The sequence below is a fragment of the Suillus paluster genome (genome assembly GCF_016628075.1).
Source record: "Suillus paluster strain FC165 chromosome Unknown EDB91scaffold_111, whole genome shotgun sequence".
NCBI classification, from domain to species: domain Eukaryota; kingdom Fungi; phylum Basidiomycota; class Agaricomycetes; order Boletales; family Suillaceae; genus Suillus; species Suillus paluster.
Genome location: NW_024537671.1, coordinates 6,811 through 28,684, shown reverse-complemented (window position 1 = coordinate 28,684; position 21,874 = coordinate 6,811). Strand labels below are relative to the sequence as shown.

The following is a 21,874-nucleotide window of genomic DNA, read 5'->3' as shown; positions in this document are numbered from 1 at the left end:
CAGCGATGCCCGCATGATCTCCACCAAATCCTTGGCATTAAATTACACTCGTGTTACCCCAGACAGATCGGTTCGGAAGGACAATCGTTCAAATATTCTTTACTGTCAACTAAATTTCTGTGATTGTTATGTTCTGCCAAGTCATTAAATGTTTAGATCCGTGCGAGTGTGCACATGGATTGTTTAAATCCCTTCTTCGTATAAGAGTCACGGCCTCGTCGTGGCCCGTGGGATGACCGGTTTTGACTAGACCTGCGCGTGTGATGATGAGAAACTGATAACGAATGCACGGATTTGTATCAGCCAGACCAAGGATCCGGGAGATCTTCTATTGTGGTACCATGTAGCGAATCGTATATTAATGGGCTTCACTTCTCTTCTTCTGAGACCGTCTTTTTTTACTTGTCGACTTATCCCCAAGGACGAAGCCCGCAGAAGAGTCCACTAGCGCCTACCACTCAACCGGTTACCGCGGGACAACTCGCTGCTTTCGACTTTTGTTCGGTTCTCTTGTCCTACATAACCAATTACTACCTTCGGGGCTTCGAGTCATTCAAGCACCCCTCGTCATTGTAGAACTCATCATTCGCTATGCCAGGAGGACCAATGAACACACCTAGAAGAACTTCGCAGATGTTGCGCTTCATAGTCGTTGGAGGGAGTATCGCGGGCGTCGCTTGCGCATATGCGCTACAAGAAGCGGGACACCAAGTAGTGGTTCTCGAGCAGGGCGATGGGAGGCATGAGGTATGTAATTGTCGAATACCCTTCAATCGAGTTGAGGGCAGTGAACGTTTATCAAACTCAGAGTCACGGCGGATTACGATCTCCTCCAAATATGACGCGTCTGCTGAATCATTGGGGACTCGGACCTGCTATTGCCCGGGTCTCAATAAAAGCCAATAGGTTCACTTTCATGGATGGTAAATGATTTGCCATCGCTATCCATCGGTATTCAAATATTTTCCTTGCAGGGAAATCCGGGGAAGAACTCGGACCGTTGGTGTTGCATGACAAGCTTATGAAGGCGTTGGCGGCGGATTTTCTATATATACAGGTTCGTTACTTTCGTGATATAGGACAGTTTCAGGTCTTTGATGAAAATTTGCAATTGTGATAATAGCATGGAGCGCTGCACGCCATGTTCGTCGAGTTTGCCAAGAATGCTGGGGTCGAATTCCGATATAACACAGAAGGTCGTATCGGTTGATCCCTGGAAGGGCATGGTGATTACGCGCAATGGTGTTAGATTGACTGCCGACGTGATCGTGGGTGCGGATGGGTACGGAAGCGTCGTGCGTCCTGTGGTGGTTGGTCCTGAAGGAATGAAGGGCGTTTTGGATAAGCGGGTCTCCGTGAAGTAAGTGCTTTGGCTAATTGGTTTATCATTACGGCTGACGCGGATCCGCGCTCATAGCATCACAGTCCCCACAGACCTGATGCGGCGTCACGAAGATCTTGTTCCATTAACGGTTTCACCGGAGGTATGATAATAATTTTCACACCCTTTTCCGCTATTGACGCCCTTGCTTAGTGGTCACTATGGTTGGGCCATGATTGCGCGACGCATGGGTTGCTCACCGTGCGTATCCTAGCACATACTTGAAAGAACAATATCTAACTTTTCGAAAGGTTAATCCTGACACATCTGAGAGAGAATATGCTGTAGTCATGCACGTTCCTACGGACGGCAAACCGGCACAAGAATCATGGGCACGGTCACAGCCGTTGGATGAGAAGTTCTTGAAGCTGGACCGATTTGAACCTAGGTGCGTTTACGGGGGTTCTTATACGACATTGCTTGACGCTGGTGGACAGAGTGCAAAAACTAGTAAGACTTGCGCGGACTATGACTCCGACCGGGTATACTATCTACGAGCCCTTTGACAACTGGGTGCACGAGAGCGGAAGGGTAGTGCTAATCGGTGAAGCCGCTCACCCATTAATGGTGTGTTTTACTTCCTAATCATAACCGTCGCCCATTGATCGTTGGTATCTGCAGCCCAACGGGTCGCATAATTCCGCAATGTCAATAGAGGATGCCATGACACTATCAACTCTCTTTTCTCTCCCAGCAACTAAATCGCATACGCCTCTTCTCCTCTCTGCTTATGAGGAACTACGGCAGCCGCGTTGCGCTGCAACACAAGCTTCTGAACTACGGAAACGAGATTTCGTATGCATGCCCCTGGGCCCTGAACAACAAGCTCGCGATGACGGATTACGAAATACAAGGATACGTGCGTTGCTCGACTGGGACGAAGCAGAAGAAGAATATTTACGTGAAACATGGGAGGAATATATCGACCTATTTGCATTCGATGCTCGAGAGGCGGTGGAAGACTGGTGGACGAAATGGGGGCCAGCTATATTGCGCCCGCAGATGCTAGATTCACGAATAGAAAGCACATTGGGGAAGTTCGAGTCGCTACGTCTGGAGGTGGATGTTTCGCGGGAGGCGGTAGCATGAATGTTTCTGCAGGAGGGGTGAATGATACTGATGCTTATACCATGGACGCTATTTACCACACGGCGACTCAGACAGGTCGCAAGGACAATCGGTTTAGATGTTCGGGTCTTGACAATCTCATTGTTTTCGCATCGATATCATGTATTTCCACGTATGTAGTATCAGGTCGTCCGTCATATGTTTCTTACTGCTATCATACTGCAACCTGTTGTCCGTTTATCGTTTATCAATGATCACCCCTTTGCGTGAATGACAGGAGAGCAAGTACACGTGCAGGTCCAACTATAATTTTGGTATAATCTATTGTAGAATGATGTATTATCAAACTACCCCATGCATCATAGTGCTAGCAAACCGGGTATCACTGATATCATATGTCTATGTGCAAGGACACATCAACAGATACAGGTGTCCCATTCCTCACCGGAAGGATTACATCAAGCACTTACTAACTCTAGACGAAAACCTAGAAAGCATATGGCGCAACTCGCCTAATGCACTTGGGGTGGGGCTTCCTCCATTCATCATCCTGCGAACCCGCCGGCTGTATAAGAAATCCGTGCTCGAAAGATACTCTGTCTGGGAATGACGCGTTGATGATATCGCTGCTCTCATATGCTTCATGTTTATATGGAAGACGACCTAGCCGACCACCTGGCGAATTTACGGGCCAAGTAGGAAGGTAGCACATTTCCTAAGGGAAACACTGGTAAGAAGTAGGCAACACATGATGTCAGGACAGTTACCTCGGGCCCGCAAGCTGGACGACACCTAACCCACACGCTCCAATCTAGCCATGCCATCAAAGCACTTAATTCGTGCCTCCACGTATCTATCAGGCGAACAATTTGCGCAGTGTCTGGAGTTGAATCACGGGGGAAATATGAATCAAGACCTGCAAGGACGCCAGTGGCCCACATCTTCGTAACGATGCGACATATCTCGCGCGTAGTGTCTTGCACTGCATGCAGCAGAAGACGTTCAGAAGGGTTCAAGCCGGACTTATGTGATGCGATAGATGAGGTGTGCGCGGTCCCGCATGCTTTGAATACTGGCGTTACCCAGGAGTCATAGGATGCGCTGGGGGGCATACTATTATGGGGGATGTATGGTGCGAGCATCACGCGCAGTTGGAGATGCACCTTGCTTGCTTGGTCCAGAAGCGTGTCATTTTCCGAGGTGTGGTTGAGAAGGTGGTCCATCAAGTCAAGGCGCCCTGAGTAACGGTCCACGATAACTCTGAAAAGAGTTTTCCAGTCGATGCCACTGAGGTCGCTCTGATGCCGCTCTAACGTGCGAGAGACGCTACGCCTGACCACTTCGATGTCTGCGGAAGATATACCTTGTACACGGTGGTCACATCGCTCCTGGCCGGCGCGTGAAGCAACGAGTGACGGTGCGAGCGTGGTGTCGTATAGTGAGACTATTCCAGCTAGATCAAGGTCAACTCGTGTGTCCCCAGGGTATCTATTACGCCATGACCCGGCATGCATCACTTCGAACATGCTAAGGTCTAGAGATATACATCAGGAAAACACAAGGAAAATGAAAATACAGAGACTTGCTTGCAACTGTAACGGGGCTGGCAAGGTCAGACCAGGAGACGACTTCCAGGCCAGCCGTGAAATCACAGAGCATGACTTCACTGAGGCAAATCAATTCAGTTGAAGAGCACAATGCGAAAATTAAGGGCATACAAGTCCATTTCCATGCTGTAAACAAAGTTGGATACCATAACGAGACGATGCTAGGCAGATTTCAAACTCACCGAACATAACCATCAACAGCGTAGGGCGCTCCCCATTTGCACAAATCTGTGATGCGCTGTTCGTCGTTCCACCACCAGTCGGATCTCAACTCTCCCCATGCAATGATATCCTGAGTGTCCATAGTGCCATTATTGGTATTACCCCCGCTATTTCCATCAAAATAAAGAACTTTGAGGGGACGAGTTGCTGCAAGCGTCAAATGCCGACATCCTGTATCGAGCGAGCCTCGGCAGAAGTACATGGAGTGTTCCGGATCCATGGCCGTCCACTCAGGGACCACAGGGATTTTGTCGCTGTAAGCTGCATGATACAACAAGGTGCCTTTGGGAATGACACCTGGAACAATTGCATGGCCTGGTAGTCACAGTAATAACAGTGTCAGACAGCGACAAGGTCAGCCTGAGGATAAGCCTGACCATTCCGATAACGTGTGTTTGGCCAATGCTGGAGTAACGAATTCACAGTTTCAAAGACAAAGTGCCCTGTCGCATTAGCAGGAGGTGGCTCATCAAGCCGCCAAGGTAAAAGGTCGAGGCTATCCGAATCCAGAGAGCTAGCGATAGACGCAGATCCGCATTCCAGTGACTGCTTGTCATCAGGCTGACAAACACAGGGGGACTTGCGCGGCTAGTGACTGTAAGATAAAGCATCCAATGACAAGCGTCGAAAATGGCATTCCCGACGTCGACTATGAAGTAGCTGAATCGCGACGGTCGTGATGCCGCTGTTCGACCTTGAATGACTTTTAATTCTCCGACAGTTCGATCAATCGAAGTTCGGTTTGACACTAGTAATAATCCCATTCAATTACATTTAATCTCGCCCATTTTATTTCGTGCAGGCAATATACTATCGCTTCCGGTGCAATCGGCATCCCACAGAAGTCGGCAGTCACGCTTTTTCGCAGCCAGTGGGAACGGAACAAAAATACAAGAAGTCGTAAGTATTTTATTCTGTATTATAAAGCGTGGATGTGCCGACATGGCACGTATTGCAAAGGCATGAATCCCCACTGGAAACACATACTAACCAACTTCTATGCCACACCAACTTTTACACTGATTCGGCCTCTGGTATTCGCCGGGCTTCTCGAGAAACGTGTCCCGTGCATCCGAGACATTGTAGATGTGCCATGACGTATGCACAATCTTGCAGTTGAGATTTTGAGTATGTCGTTGTTGTGTCGTCGCACTTGCATTGTTGAGAGTCTGCAACATGAATTTAATGATTTATTCAGCAGGTTCCAATACATTGGATGACTTTCCATAGGCTCGAAAAATGTTGATTATAATATCATATCATAAATCTGACTACATTAGAGTCAGTTCAGCAACTCGATGTTGGGGCGTATTTGCCAACATGTGCATCTGAGGCAATGTGAGTTGCATTGGCATGCTTCTTCAGCCAGTCAGAGCTCAAACCTTCCTCACCAACTAACTAGCACCACAATGGACTGGATCAATCCTCACCTCTGCAAGCTGATCTATTCATCAGTTGTCACTGCTGTATCCATCTGTGGCCAATTTACTACTGTTTTCATGGCTACTGAACCATTTACTACTACTGCTAGTGCTACTCCAGGTGAACCAAAGGTGCAGTGGAATGTACCAGAGACCAATGCCCTTCTTGCCCACCTGCTCACGAACATCTCGGAGGCTGGGGATGTGTCATATCCCATACCTCTGGATCTGGAATTCCGGATCTCCCCCACTAAAGTCTGGTTCTCTGTCCTGCTATTTCGCCTGGTGCTCTGCTCTCATCTCCGGACTCACCCCTATCTCCTTTTAGAATAGCTATTGCTCTGGCTACTGGTTATGTCCTTTCTGCTATGCTTACTGATCTGTCTGTTCATACTTCATTTCCGACTTCACTGCTTTGATCCGTTATACACTTACTAATAGACTTTCCACATGCTTCATACATAGCCCTTACTTTGCTGACTGATCTACTTACATACATGGTACCTACAGTATATAAACTCCTGTAGTACTCCGGTACTCCTTAGTTTGAATATCATCTTAGTTCTGCTCATTCCTAGTGATGTTCAAGGCCTGGCTTCAGGCCGTGAGCCAGGCCTAGCTGGGCCCACTTAGGCCAAGCCCAGCCGGGCTTTGTAGATGGCCTATGAAGGCTTAGGGCCTGGCTCAAGTTGTGTCCAGGCCAGAGCTGGGCTTTCAGGCCACGGCTTTCAGGTACATTTTCATTCAGTCGGCAATGACCGTGAAACTGCAATAGTTTCAAAGCCTCAGCTGTCTAGGATAAACTAATTTGAGTTTTTGAATTTTCAACAGGTCATCTGCATATGGTGCTGTGTGTCTATTCCGACGGTGAGGAACCACCTACTAGTATGGCATGCCCTAAATGTGTTGCTGTGCCATCAGCGAAGGTAATTTGTGCGGATAATGCTGCTGATCAAGAATTAGCTTCACACAGGCAGGCTCACAATGATGCAAGTCGTGCTGCCAATGCTCCTTCTGTCATTTCTGTGGCAACACCTCTGAATCCCCCAAGTACCACATCTCCTACAAGTTCTTGTAGCCACAAAGTCACCGTCGTTGAGGTTGACGATAACGACAATGATATCGAGCTGATGGGCAGCACACACAAAAAACGACTGATGAAAGGTGTGTTTATACTATTTTGTTGGATAAGTACTGACTAATACCTACATCATTACAGGCAAAAAACGAGCTTATAGCCCTGATCCTCCCGAATGCACAAACGAGACTGAACACGATGCAAGTCCATCAACTGGTGAGTTTTCCTACTGAACGAAACAAATACATAATACTGACATTTATTTGACATATGTAGTCAACGCACCGCATGCAACTAGTTCAGCAAACCACTCTGATGAAGTTGATGCTGATGGCTTCCTCAAGGATGTTCAAGTCATGAGCATTGACGAGGCCTCTGAAAACCCATGTCAAGAGCAGTGAAGTCGCAACATCACCAAGTTTTTTTCCGAGCCTTATGCTGACAAAGGCAAGAAGCACCGGAATTGTCGACTGTGCAGGTAAATTTACATTTCTGTCTCATGCACATTGTACTGACTATGTGATAGCAAGAAAATGAAAAAACCCGTTGCTTTTGTCAATGAGGTGATGACTATGTGACGCCATATGGATGCTTCACACAGGGTAAGTATTGCCAACCCGAGAAAACATGCCACTAACTGTTCATTCATAGAATGAATATCTTACATGGGCCAAAGCCGAGAAATTTGTCTCGATGTTACCAAAAGACACCAAGCGCCGCAAGCTAGATGCTGCTGCTGACTCTCAAGCACGACTCGATGCCCACCTCTGTGAGCCGCAACCAAAGGAACGGATCATCCCATACTCAGATGCAATCTTCCACGAGGCCACCATTGAATGGCTGATTGAAACTGGCCAGGTATGTTTTTTCATTTAATTCTGGCAATTGGACACTTATCAGTTCACAGCCTATTGACACACTCAACCACAAGTCCTTCAAATATATGATTGATGTAGCAGCACGAGCTACCAACGGTGTCAAGCTATCTAGTCGACCAAAGACGTGCTGAGCCATTATCGACCTCTTCAAGTGTAATCTCACCAACCTTCGCTGACGGTTACTTGTAAGTCATTTGTTGATTTTTTTTGTCGTTATTTCTAACGCGAACCACAACAAGAGCGATGCTGTCAAAGGACGGATCAATCTGACATGCAACGCCTGGCAAGCGTCGAATGTCGATGGCTATTTTGCCCTCACTGGTCACTGGATCAAAGAAACAACAGTCGGCGTTTGGACAGTTCAAAGTGCCCTTCTTGGCTTTACTCGACTGAACAACGCTCACAATGGCGTCCATCTTGGTCAAGCGCTGTTCAAATTAGTTAAACGTGTTGGGATTGCACATAAAGTAAGTAAAATTCTAGCTTCATAACAGTGTGGTGCTAATGGAGTTTCAGATTGGCTATATTACGTGCGACAACGCAGCCAACAATGATACCATGATGGAACATTTCGCAGTCCACATCGAGGCACACACCAAGAAGACATTTGATCATAAAAAACGGCGCCTTCGGTAAGAGTTTCTTTGTCTTGTTTATTACTACCAATTCTCACTTATATATTCAGGTGCTTGGCCCACATTATCAACCTCACAACTCAGGTGCTGTTGTCCACACACAGCAAGTCAAGACACTATGACGCCACCCAACCTAACGATAATTTGCTAGCCCCCACAACTCACTCTGCACTTGAACGAGACGAGGTTGGATTAGTCCGATCAATCTGTGTCAAGGTTTGCCGTCCATCAAATACACATATATTGTGTTGACATCCTTCATTGTAGGAGCGCTCCTCAGCTCAACTAAAGGAGCTTTTTCAGAGTGTCCAGCGTCGAGATGAAGATGGCCACATGCCAATCAAACATCCATGACAATTGCTTCTTGACATGAAAGTAAGGTGGTCCTCAACATACACTATGCTTCAACGTGCATTTGAGCTGCGAGATGTAAGTTCAATTTAGGATGTCAATGTTGTGCCCGCTGATGTTTATTAGGAAGTTGACTATTTTGTGGGCCGGCTCAGTTTGCAAGAGAAGGACTCAGCTAAATGGAAAAAGATTACGGACCTTGAGCTATCATCCGAAGAGTGGACCCGTGTTCAATGTCTGCTCTCAATCCTTGGTGTATGTATTTTTATCTTACAACTTGAATTGTGGCTCACATTGAAACTACAGTATGCCGAGTTGTTGCAGCAGTCCTTCTCGTCTGAACAAGGACCAATGCTTCACTTAGCATTGCCTGCATTAGAGTCATTGCATAGCGCATGGTCGTCACGTTCTGGACGCATCAAGTATCTCAATTTTGCAGAGGGCCTCGATGCTGGTATTGAGAAGATTGCAAAGTATTACGAGAAGTTGAGTAGTTCTGACGCCCATATTATGGTGATGTGTGCATCGTTCTTTCATGTACATATTACTCCCACTGACTTTCCAACAACAGTTCTTGATCCGTCACAAAAGGAGACCCATATTCACAAGTATTGGGGCGAGGAATTGCTTGTCAAAGCACGCAGACATGCAGAGGAGATGGTAAGTACAATTCCAAAGCTGTTGTCACAACACACTCACTAATGTTACATCTAGTACAAAGAACAGTATCTTGAAATGTACAGCAACAATCCCGACTCTAGGAATGGTGTCGAAGTCAAGGTCAGGAAGACAGGGAATCGCAAACTCGATGCTCTGCTGCAAGAGCTCTCTGACGGCGAGGATGACAGTGACTCGATGCTGCAGCCCACCCTAATCTCTCACACGAGTTCCACAAGTTCTGTTACTCCCTCTGAAGCTGCGAATGAGCCGTGGCAGCACGACTTTCACGCTTACCTCAACTCCAAGGACCACCTTGGAGATATGACTATTGTGCAGTGGTGGGGCATCAACGCACCTCGATACCCAGTCTGGGCGTCACTCGTGTGTGACTTCCTTTCCATTATGGCCACATCCGTGTCCAGTGAACGTGCATTCTCATCTGCTGGTATTACTATCTCCAAGTGCTGAAATTGTCTCAAACACGACATTGTCGAAGCACTGCAGTGCTTGAAATACATGATCAAACATGATCTCCTGTTTCGCAAGGACCCATCTGTTGCAACCGAGTCCGTAGATGATGAATTGTCCGAAGATAAGACTCCTGCTGCTCTCAACAAAGATGATGGGTGGGATGATGTTGCCAAGGATTTAGGTGAGAATGAGGAGCTGTTAGAATCAGATGACGAAGATGTTTTTATTCAAATGTTAGATGAAATTTGATTTACTTGCTACATTTTTGTATCACAAGGCCCTAGGCCCAAGCCGAGCCGAGCCCCAGCCGATCCTGAGCCCTACCATAGGGCCTGGCCTTGGTTTGAAGCAAGCCCCAGCCCTCCAAGGCCAAGCCATGGCCCCGGCTTTTGAGCCGAGCCGGGCCTTGAACATCACTACTCATTCCTGCTTCTCCAGACTTGAGTCTCATCTCTTGTCTACCTCCGAGTCTTAGGGTTAAAACCTTAGGACTAAATCTCTGGCTCTACCTTAGGGTAGTCTAAACTCTGTTCTGCTTCTACTCTGGACTTGTCCATAGTAGCCTTACTCTGTTCTCTCATAGTCTTCCAGAGTTCTGCCGAACTCTCCCGATGTCTGACCTCCAGACTTCCCTGGACTTCCGTCGGACTTCCCCTCTGCCCCTCGGAAATTAAGGGCACATACTCGGGCAAGGGGTGCAGCGCACAAGCTGAAGCCGAAGCCCTTTGAGTAGTCTTTCCCTTGAGCACGATCTTAACAGGATGGCAGGAGTTTCAAGGCCTCTACATGGACTTCAGCAGTGGCTGCCCTTGTGACGGCTAACTTGCTAACTGCAGGCCCTCTGAAGACAAGTAAACAATGTAGAAATAAATGGAACTCCATGAGTGCATTGAGATTCTCTAAGTCCCATTCCCCTAATAATTACCCCTGTACTAGCTCAAAGTGACATACTGAGAGATCCAAAACTATTGCAATGTCTCAGGAGCTCATTGGGACAATATCAAAGGCGCTGCAATTGAAGGAGAGGCTGCATGGCAGGTATTCAATAGCTACGTCAGATCAAGTGTACGTCCTGCTGTCTAAAATCATCTGCTGTATTCTAATCCTTCAGGCAGACATTCCGCCATACATTGCAGCAATTTTCCAACAGCAGGTGGATATTCTATGACAAAATCACTGTCATATCCCATACCTCCGGATCCGGAATTCCGGATCTCCCCCTCTAAATTCCGGTTCTCTGTCCTGCTATTTTGCCCGGCGCTCCACTCTCATCTCTGGACTCACCCCTATCTCCTTTTAGAATAGCTATTGCTCTGGCTACCGGTTATGTCCTTTCTGCTATGCTTACTGATCCGTCCATTTGTACTTCATCTCCAACTTCACTGCTTTGATCTGTTATACACTTACTAATAGACTTTCCACATGCTTCATACATAGCCCTTACTTTGCTGACTGATTTACTTACATGATACCTACAGTATATAAACTCCTGTAATACTCTCGAACTCCTCAGTTTGAATATCATCTTAGTTCTGCTCATTTCTGCTTCTCTGGACTTGAGTCTTAGGGTTAAACCTTAGGACTAAATCTCCGGCTCTACCTTAGGGTAGTCTAAACTCTGTTCTGTTTCTACTCTGGACTTGTCCATAGTAGCCTTACTCCATTCTCTCATAATCTTCTGGAGTTCCGCCAAACTCCCCCGACATCTGACCTCTGGACTTCCCTGGACTTCCGTCGGACTTCCTCTCTGCCCCTCGGAAATTAAGGGCATGTACTCGGGTAAGGGGCGCAGTGCACGAGCTGAAGCCGAAGCCCTTTGAGTTGTCTTTCCCTTGAGCACAACCTTAACAATCACAGAGATTTTACCAAATGGCACTGGCACTCTGTCATATACCTGATCCGACCGCTCCACTTTCCGACCACCTCCACTCCATCCTCCACTCCGTCCAATCATTGTCCACATCCGCCCCTACGCTTCCGCTCGACTGCCCAACCGGTCCCCTTCCATAATGTCTCCATTCAACTGGAACCTCTTTCCCCTTTTAGATATATACTTTCCCTTTCGGTACATAGACCCTTACTCCCGGATCACCGGTAATTCCTCTTACCGCTCGATCACTGATCCAACGCGTACATATTGATATCTGCTCCAACTTATGTCTTCACCTGTGTAAGTACTTACAAATTATATCCTTGGTACATAGCTTTACAACATAGTTATCCTGATCACTGCCTCATACCTAGAAGTATATAACATATCCTGTACTTAGATATTTTTCCCCAGTCTTAATATTACTTGTCTTCTTGCAGTTTCTACTTGTGAGAATTCTCAGTAGGACCTTGCCTCCTCCGGACACAAGTTTCACCTTGTTGTCACCTCCGACCCTCCGCTCCGACTTAGAGCCGTGCTCTAAGTCTTCTCCTTACTTCTCCACTCCTATCAAGTATTCCCCCTGCTCCTTCCACCCTCCGCATTATCCTCCGCCTTCTCCACTCCGCTCCTAGTCGGTCCGCCACTAGTAGCTCTTACCTCCTGACCCTCAAAGCGGACCTAAGTGGTCCACTCGTCCTATTGTTGGACAATGTTGGACCCACTCCAAATTTGGGGCATGTACTCGGCTAAGGGCGCAGCGCAAGAGCTGAAGCCAAGCCCCAACCCCTCTGCTTCCTGAGTCGGCACAGTACCTAACACACTCAGGGAAACCATGCCTTCTATCCAGCTGCAGCTGCTCCGGTACTGGTTGATGATGATGTTGGGTCTGGAGCTAAGCATATCATTTCTGCTGCTGCCACAACCCTCATTGCATCAGCCACCAGCTCTAGTGCTGATCCTCTTGCCACTTCCATAGAATCTCTTGGCAATATCAACTTCACTGCCTCCCACTTTCCCACTGTGCCTCCTTCCACTCTTGGGTCTAGTATCAGCACTGGAAAATGCACACATGACGACACATTATTCAACATGGAGTCATCATCCTATACATCTACTCCTCCATCATTTTCAGCCCCCCAGCATTAGTAACAGCACCCCCTGCAAAAAGATTGTGATCTGGATGCCATGGTGATGTGTTGATGAGTAGTGCAGCACAAGGGTCAAAGCTTACACCCACCACTGCAGTTGTTGGGATGCAAGGTTCCATCAACCGCATCAGCAACATTCTTGAAAAAGCTGTCACCACGCCTGCACCTCCCCCTCCCCCCTTGGCCACAACAGCCCTTGATCATGCTATGCATCTTATGCAGACTGAAGATGCTGATGTGCCTGCAGAGGAGCTAGGCCAGTTGTTACTGATCTTCTTGAGCAATGAGTGGGCGATGGAAATTTATGTGCAGAGCCCACTTGCAACACACTGCTCTTATGTCAAGGCGCTTCTTGATGCTCACACGTTGAAGTAGGTGTAACACTAATCTCTTGTCCCTTGTTCATTTGAGTTGTACAATGTATCTTAGGCTGTATTGCGCTGTGCTCTTGTGATTGTTGTGCTGTTTTAACCTCATTGTTGTCTGTTGTCCTACAAGTCATGTAGCATTGGATTGTAATATGCGTATGATTTATGCATCAATATCATTGTCTGCACCTTCATCCTCATCTGAATTCTCATCATCAAAGTCAAGTAAGAAGTCCTCTTCATCTATATTATCACCATTTGCTAGCGCTTGTTCATGCAAAATCTGCCCATATTGAGCCCACATACCCTCAGCAATGTGGTTGTGCAAGTGGCTCATTTCATTTTCCAGTGTTTCTTCCTTGTGCACTACTGCATCAAGTGGCTCAGCCCCATCCTCCACTGGATCCCCATCTGAGTTGGTATCTGGGAGAGGACCCTCCTGTGGGTCATGCAGGCATATAAAGTTATGGATTGCACATAAAGTGGCTGGAATCTGCACCTGAATCTCTAAGTTATACCTCAGTGCGAGAATGAGGATGCGAAAGTGATGTTTTAAGACACTGAAAATATGTTCAATGATGTTCCTTGCCATGGCATGGCAAAGATTGAATAGTTCCTCTTTATTGCATGGCCTGTCATCAATGTTAGTATCTCAGAGATGGCATTCAGAAGAATATGATCTCACCAGACACTTGCTTGCCCCCACTCAGCAAGATGATAGTGGACACTGTGGTATGGGATCAGAAGTCCACAGCATAGAGGATAACCAGTGTCAGCAAGAAAATATTTGTCTTCAGAGATATGAAGGTCTTTAGTACATGCATCCTCGAAAACATGTGTGTCTGTGGCGGATCCCTCCCAACCAGTGAGAGCATAGGTAAAGTTCATGTCGAAGTCGCATGCAAACAGGCAGTTTTGAGAGATGAGACCCATGTGATCCCAGTAGGCAGCACATTTGAGTGCAGGAGGCGTAGCATGGATATGACTCCCATCAAGTGCCCCAATGGCATCCTTAAAAAAGGGCCAGAATTTAGGATTCTGGCAAATTCTCCAGGAAGCTACTTTGTCTGATGGCAGGTGCATGTAGTTTGAATAGAACGGTGGGGTTGAGAAAATTATGACCATCCCTTGAAAGTATCTAGAGATAGTGAGATTAGGGAATAGCATGGGTATCCACAACCCATGTGGGTTGTGGGTGCGGGTACCCCTGGGGTATGAGTGAGGGTCTGTACTTTGCGTACCCATACCCCCACCCACACCCTTGCAGTGGGTTTGTAAGCAAACATGTCTCATTTCAAAACTCTGAATAAGCTAGTATTACACATTGGATATGAACCTTAAACTCTAAACCTAAACACAGCACTCTTCTGATCATCACAGCATGCATCCCACATTTTTCTCAGGTGCTGTCAAGTGTATTACAAAACTAACAGACAAAGTTAAAGCTGTGCTAGATGAGAAGCAGGAAAGCTTGTCAAACAAATGAAAGAATAATGAAAGTGCTATTAGTAGCACACAGTCAAAAAAGGCCAAGTCAAACCAAGCACATGGTAATGATGTTGAAGAAGCACCTCCTAAAGACCGGGGAGACACAAGAAGGCAGGCAGTAGTTCATACTGAGGAAGAATAATATGCATTACATTGTGGTGCTATTGTCATCAGCAATGACGAGGGAGGAGTGGGTATGAATACTGACAATAACAAGGATGAAGTGAGCACAGATGAGGAAGAGAGTGCGAAGGATGAACTCAGTAAGGCCAATTTTACTAGTCTTAGTAATACAAGCTAACATTAGTTAAAGAATGGTTAATGAAGGAATGGATCTCACCAATCTACACATTTTTTGACCCTACACCTGCTATAGAGTCCATTGACAGTCGTCGTGCACATTCCTTCAAGTGCATGGCTAAGGGATGCAAGGTTGGAATTTGCCACTTCCTCAACAAAAAAGATGTGCGATCCATGGGAAATATGCAAAAACACGACAAGTCCTGCTTGGGTGATGATGTATTGCAAGCTGCTAATGAAGCCAGGAATGCAGACAAAGTTCAGACCAAGATCGTCACTGGCTTTCTGAAAGATAGATCAATTACAACCACATTCAAACAAAAAGGCAAGGGAAGGTCACTTACTCGCATCGCCAGCATACCTGGACTGAGACAAGGTAGGATAACATTGAGACAGAGGATTCTTGGAGCTGATATAGTTGCATTCAGAGCTGAACTTGTTCATTGGGTTGCAGAAAGCCTACAACCATTCGACATTGTCAATGACAGGGGATTTCAGTCACTCATGAAGACAGGGAGACCGGAATACTACATACCATCTCCATCAACTGTCTTGTGCAATGTCAGATTGGTCTTTGTGAAGACAAGACAGTGAATTGCTAAAATGATAAATGTATGTAGATTAGTTGGATGCAAGAGGAAGACTAACCAATCTTACCAGGAATACAAGGGCAAACTCAATTTTATGACAGATGGATGGTCATCTCCAAACCACTGTGCCCTTGTAGCATTCTCGGTGCATCTTGAACAGAAAGGCATACCTCTAAGTTTACCATTAGACATTATTGAGGTGCTGAGAGTAAGTACTCAACTCACTGAGTTAGAGAGGGACATGGTGCTAAGACATTACCAGTCCCACACAGGCAAGGAGCTTGCAGCAGCCTTTGAACAAGTGCTGAAAGATTATGGAGTAACAAGAAAGGTCAGTACACAATCACTATGGATATTCACAGGACTCACCAAATGATAGATCCTCATCATCACATGCGATAATGCAGCCAACAATACTGTGATGCTTGAAGAGATGGCAATCACACTCCCTGATTTTGGTGGTACAGGAGCCCACATGAGGTGCTTCTTGCATACCATAAATCTTGTAGCAAAATCTGTCCTTTGACAGTTTGATGCACCAAAGAGCCATGACTGTGAGAAGAGCCACAATGATGAGCCAAACATTGACAGCCACAGTGAGGACAAAGATGGTGATGTCAAGGGTGGTGAAGTACTGCCTGCTGATGACATTGATGGGTTTGTTGATGAAACTGAATTCTTGACACATGATGCATGCAAGAGCCTGCAACAGAACATTCATCCAGTTAAGCTGGTACTTGTTAAGGTCTGCACAGTAGAACAAATCGAAAACATACCTTAACAAATGTATCACACAGCTTCAGAAGCTCATGTTCAAGGTCATTCACTCCACGACAAAATTCCTGCCTGCATGGCACAACATCCTTCAAGAACAGCAAAGGCCAGTAACCAACATCCCATAAGATGTGGCAACATGCTGGAATTCCACGTTTGACATGCTTGCATATGTCTCGAAACACCAAAAAGCAGTCAATGTGATTACACAGCAAAGAGACTTGGGTTTGAGAGATCTTGAGCTGTCGGATCATGAGTGGTTAATTGTAGACCAGCTGCAAGACATTCTGAAAGTGTGTGGCGTGTAGTTGTAGCTCATTGTTTACTAATGAACCAAAATGGAACCCTAACCAGATTCTCAAAGATGCAACAATGTTTTTCTTGTGGTGTAGGGAGTATCCCTACACTAGGCTCATATCCACTGCTTTTCCGATCCATCCAATGTCCATCTGACATCCATCCATTCCATCCAATACCCATCCACTTTGCGGATGACAAGCGGATACCTTCAGATCTCCCCCTATAGCTTGCGCATCCGTCCTGTCCACGTCCATTCTACCTCATTGGTACATACTCACATGCATTTCCTTGTTACTGACTGAACACAGACATATCATCTCACACTCCACTATTTTCCGGATAGCTTATGGCACAGTCTAGACTCGCTACCTATACCATGTGTTCCTTGAAAATACTATACCCTATAAGCACAGAAGTTTTCAAAAAATACTTACTGGATGTAACTTCCTCCCACTTTTCCTGCACCTTACCAGGATATCACTTTGACTTATACCTACTATCCATCCAACCTTTAATGAACTTCCTTCGACTTTGATTCGCATCCCGTCCAATCCGCAAGTATCATCTGCTCCATCCAACAAATCCGTACATTTCGCATCCTATCCGTTTCATCCGCTTTTGCGGATCCTTCATCCTATAGGGTCGCTTTAGACAGAGACTAGTGTTTCCCCAGTAGCAATCCCCTTAAGGGTTGAATGTGCTTGTTTCCAAGCGAGGCAGCGGGCAGAAAAGACCCAACTGTGTAGTAGATTGGACTCTCGCTGCTGCACTTGTTGTACCCACAGCGGTCAACACCCAATCTCCCTACCATCATTCCAGCAATGGATTTAATGGACAAAAAGCTCACAATGTATTCTAAGAATGTTAACTATCAGCCCTCAATTCATGCTGCCATTGGACTTACTAAAAAAACATTGGATCACTACTATTAACTCACAGACCATTCTGAAGTGTACTGCATTGCTATGGGTAAGTCCTCTATTTGGAGTTCAAGTAGTCTCACTCACTATCATTCAGTGCTTCACCCACATCATAAACTTGCATATTTCAAGAAGGTGGGGTGGGAGGACAACTGGATTCAGACTGCCAAGACACTTGTGAGGGATGAGTTTAGATGCTCGTACTTAGTCACACCAGATGCCGACTCTGACACTCACAAGGGGAACTTGATTGAATCTTCTCAACAATGCACCATGGTGAGTTGTATAACTTAACTTGTAAGCTAACTATAATGACAGGACAATATCTTTGACAACATACCTGCACTTGCACCTCCAAAACCGACTGACCTTGGTGATGAACTCGACCGCTATCTCAACACCAATGTGGAACATGTTGATGATCCCCTCATATGGTAGTGCGAGCGCCACACGGCCTTTCCTCGACTCTCCTGCATGGCATTAGATTATCTGACTATTCCTGGTATGCCCAGACCTGTTTTTTTAGTAAAACTGATGTCTAATTTTTAAAAGCTACCTCAATCAATATTGAGCAGCTTTTCAGCCGTGGACGGCTCATTCTCTCACATGTCCATTCTCGCTTGAATGTGCAATCAACTCACGCACTCTTATGCCTTGGCTTTTGGAGCCGCTTGAACCTCATCAAGACTGAGGACGTAATGTCTGTAAGCATGCTTGCTGATCTGGAGGGTGATGAGGAGCAGGAACTGGAGGATGGGTGGGATTGAATTATTATCAAGTAGCTGCTACATTTGTTCATGTCTCATAGTATTATAGTATTTGACAGTAACCCATAGGTATACCCTCAGTGGGTGATACCCTGGGTGGGTTTGCCCTGATACCCACCAAAAACCCGAACCCACCTCACAGGTGTGGGTATATTGCAGGGTGTTAAGGTCGTGCTCAAGAGGGAGGTTACTCAAAGGGCTTTGGCTTCAGCTCATGTGCTGCGCCCCTTACCCGAGTACGTGCCCTTAATTTCCGAGGGGCAGAAGGGAAGTCTGAATGGAAGTCCAGGAAGTCTGGAGGTCAGACGTCAGGGGAGTTTGGCGGAACTCCGGAAGACTATGAGGGAACGGAGTGAGGCTACTACAGACAAGTCCAGAGTAGAAGCAGAACAGAGTTTAGACTACCCTAAGGTAGAGCCCAAGGTTTAGTCCTAAGGTTTAACCCCTAAGACTCAGAGGTAGACAAGAGATGAGACTCAAGTCCAGAGAAGCAGGAATGAGCAGAACTAAGATGATATTCAAACTGAGGAGTTCCGGAGTATTACAGGAGTTTATATACTGTAGGTATCATGTAAGTAAATCAGTCAGCAAAGTAAGGGCTATGTATGAAGCATGTGGAAAGTCTATTAGTAAGTACATAACGGATCAAAGCAGTGAGGTCGGAAATGAAGTACAAACGGACAGATCAGTAAGCATAGCGGAAAGGACATAACCATTAGCCGGAGCAATAGCTATTTTAAAAGGAGCTAGGGGTGAGTACAGAGATGAAGGTGGAGCACCGGGTGGAATAAAAGGACAGAGAACCAGACTTTAGTGAAGGGAATCCGGAATTCCGGATCCAGAGGTATGGGATATGACACAGGGTATGGGTGGGGGTAGCACCACTCATACCCTGGGGTTTACCTGTGCTATTCCCTAAGTGAGATAGATAAGTCCAGTCCATGAAAATATGATGCTCACTGAGAAATTGTCTCATTGGAACACTGAAACCTTTCTCTGATGTGCCTGATTGACAGGCCAGTGACTGCAGCATATAAGAAAATAGCAAGTCGCTCCTCAAGAAAGATGAACTTGGAATTGGAATACCCAAGGGTATGGAGTTCTGATATAAGCTTTGCAAAGACATGGGCATGCATGCCGAGCTTGCAACAAATGTGTTCAAGATGACAAGTGAGTAATTCAACTACCCATGCTTCACCAGAAAGCACTGATGTATGGTTGGGTTCTGGGTCCCTTGGGTACATAGATGCTACAAGACTACCAGATGCATGGATGAGAATGCTGAGTAGAAGTACTGTGTACTGTATGATCTTATGATGAAGCTGTGGCTGGTGTTGAAAACAAAGCTCCAGAAGGACTTTGGGTAGGAACTCCATAGTACTAGTGAGGATTCACGAGCTTGGGGACGAAGTCTATACTGTCAAACTCCAAGCTAGGATCATATTGGAGCTCCGACTTGCTGAAGGAGCATGCTGATGCAACTCACATTGCTTCAGATGCACATGTTGGCAAATACACCCCAACATCAAGTTGCTGAACTGACTCTTAGGAAGATGTGCTGTGATGCTGCTGTTCATTTGAGCTGAATTTGCAAATGCATTTTCTTTGCCCCCCTCTTTTAAACCTTAATCTATTTTAATCTATTGCCCCCCCCTGCAGACTTGAATATCTGACTTCCTTCCATTTTAGGCCACTAATGCCAGTGATATTCACTGATGTAATGAGCCTTGCTCAACGTGCATGGCACCTTTTGCAGTCATACAAAGGTGCATCACCAATGTTTGTTGACACCTCTATCTCCCTCTTCTTTTTAGACAATAATACCAAGTCCTCTATATGAAATTACCACCTGACAATGCTGCCTCTGCCGGTGCCTCCAATCTCACCCTATCTGTCCCAGTGCCTACCTCCCACCAATCCTCACCCTCCATCAATGAAAATTTCCTTACCATCCCTGTATTTAGGGTTGGCTTGCTCATGATCACTGCATGCTGGGCCAGCGCACTTGTGTTGTACTGTTACTAGTGCAGGGTCCTTGCATTTTGCTTTTTTTCTATGAAAATACCCACCCCTTCCTTTGGACGACTCAACAAACTCATGGAATATATGCATTCAGCACATTTTCAGTCACAAGGTAAGTATTCACACAGTCAGTCCCTCCAATATGTCTGATATCCCTCCTTCCCAATCTATGTTCATCCCTGACAGGAGCCCATTGAATCCCAAGTTGCATTATGATGGTGCAGGGAATGTGTATGTGTATGATCATGTGGGAAATTGGCTGTTCCATCTTGGGATCACCCAGGCTGTGACTTGAGTACAGTGGCCTGAAGATCACATGTCCCAGGCTTATAGAGTAAGTCAATTCATTGTTCTCCGAGCTTCACAATATGGACTTATCACCTCACAGCAATGTGCAGCTATGCCCTTCACATATGGACTCACCACTCCTGCCAACTTCTCCCAATCTTGTGAGGCATCTGAACCACCATCCTTACTGTTTGGGTCCCATCTCATACTGGGTTTAACCTAGAACCCTGCTGAGATCCCACTCCCCAACTCGCCAGATAGAGACCTTTGTGACCCTATGGCGATCACTGAGGCTCGTGGATACCCCCCCACCATCAAAACTGCTGGTGCACACCACAAGACTGTTACTAAAGCTAACAAAGGCAAGGGAAAAGAGTAAGAGAATGACCGCACTCCAAAGTGTGCATGTGCTATTGAGGATGATAACAATGATTTAAGGGCTGGAGTCAAACATGGCTAGCCCTGTGGGTCTAACAATTACAGCCCAGCTGACATCCAAGTCCTCCTGGACTTTATCAAAGACAAGCGCCCTCTGGGCCAGAAAGGGTGGCAAGCAATCCACTTGAAGTACAGCAAGTGGGCAAGTAGCCATGGCCATCCTTCTTGTAAAGTGATGTTCCTTGAAACAAAGTTCAAACAAGTAAGTCTTACTTCTACTTGCATGTCCTATCATCTCACATAACAACCTCAGTTGGTGAAAATCACAAAGCCTACAGGTGTTGGTGTTTGTCTGCCTGATGTAACTCATGCCCATCAGATTGACACACTCATCAATGAGCATGCTGGTACACATGATCTCAACGACTCGGATTTCAATGCTGATGATAGTCATGATGATGTGTGAAATGTGACTCCCCCCATTGAGCACACTGCAGTCACTCATGCCACTCAGCACAGATGCTCCTGTGCCATGTCACCAAGGTGTGGCTGCCTCAGAGTTGCTCACTCACATCAGCAGGGCCTTTGACCCTTCTGTCCAGCAAGCTTGGGATGAGCAGCATGCCAACCGATCCCTTGCAAACATGCAGCTGCTTACCTAAGCACAGCAGCTATGAGATGTGAATGCAGTCACAGAGCAGTTATGTACTCAACTGTATGACTTATGCACCAGACTCTACAAAGTCAAACATGAATGCGACCTTGGTGCAGATTTGTGTGGAGATGATGCAGATGCACAGGTCTGCTCCAAACCAAGCTCCTCGCAACACCCATCACCAGTCCAAACTCAAACAGCTGAGGTCCAAACCCAAACAGTTGAGTTATA

The 21,874-nt window shown here is 46.3% G+C and overlaps 5 protein-coding genes across 5 annotated transcripts; 4 read left to right on the top strand and 1 right to left on the bottom strand.

Moving 5' to 3' along the window:
* Nucleotides 1–606: 606 nt before the first annotated feature.
* On the top strand, nt 607–2,470 carry EDB91DRAFT_1239715 (uncharacterized protein; the record flags this gene model as incomplete). Its single annotated transcript, XM_041321898.1, has 10 exons — nt 607–747; nt 809–923; nt 975–1,057; nt 1,124–1,171; nt 1,194–1,360; nt 1,418–1,484; nt 1,535–1,582; nt 1,633–1,769; nt 1,819–1,948; nt 2,003–2,470. The coding sequence occupies 10 exons, from the start codon at nt 607–609 to the stop codon at nt 2,468–2,470; spliced, it is 1,404 nt and encodes a 467-aa protein (XP_041171105.1).
* A 466-nt stretch (nt 2,471–2,936) lies between these two features.
* Nucleotides 2,937–5,456, bottom strand: EDB91DRAFT_1330987 (uncharacterized protein; the record flags this gene model as incomplete). Its single annotated transcript, XM_041325375.1, has 8 exons — nt 2,937–3,164; nt 3,217–3,788; nt 3,813–3,983; nt 4,009–4,115; nt 4,168–4,182; nt 4,239–4,593; nt 4,656–4,774; nt 5,266–5,456. 8 exons carry the CDS (start codon nt 5,454–5,456, stop codon nt 2,937–2,939), a joined length of 1,758 nt encoding a protein of 585 aa, XP_041171104.1.
* A 1,130-nt stretch (nt 5,457–6,586) lies between these two features.
* On the top strand, nt 6,587–7,178 carry EDB91DRAFT_1086949 (uncharacterized protein; the record flags this gene model as incomplete). Its single annotated transcript, XM_041316148.1, has 3 exons — nt 6,587–6,863; nt 6,919–6,993; nt 7,054–7,178. 3 exons carry the CDS (start codon nt 6,587–6,589, stop codon nt 7,176–7,178), a joined length of 477 nt encoding a protein of 158 aa, XP_041171103.1.
* A 7,792-nt stretch (nt 7,179–14,970) lies between these two features.
* Nucleotides 14,971–17,148, top strand: EDB91DRAFT_1239713 (uncharacterized protein; the record flags this gene model as incomplete). The annotated part of the gene is made up of 4 exons (XM_041321897.1): nt 14,971–15,284; nt 15,378–15,525; nt 15,610–15,751; nt 17,087–17,148. The coding sequence occupies 4 exons, from the start codon at nt 14,971–14,973 to the stop codon at nt 17,146–17,148; spliced, it is 666 nt and encodes a 221-aa protein (XP_041171102.1).
* Nucleotides 17,149–20,464: 3,316 nt separating this feature from the next.
* EDB91DRAFT_1254550 (uncharacterized protein) lies at nt 20,465–21,650 on the top strand (the record flags this gene model as incomplete). Its single annotated transcript, XM_041323838.1, has 7 exons — nt 20,465–20,553; nt 20,648–20,656; nt 20,711–20,771; nt 20,834–20,985; nt 21,094–21,250; nt 21,302–21,450; nt 21,503–21,650. The coding sequence occupies 7 exons, from the start codon at nt 20,465–20,467 to the stop codon at nt 21,648–21,650; spliced, it is 765 nt and encodes a 254-aa protein (XP_041171101.1).
* Between the last annotated feature and the right edge of the window lie 224 nt (nt 21,651–21,874).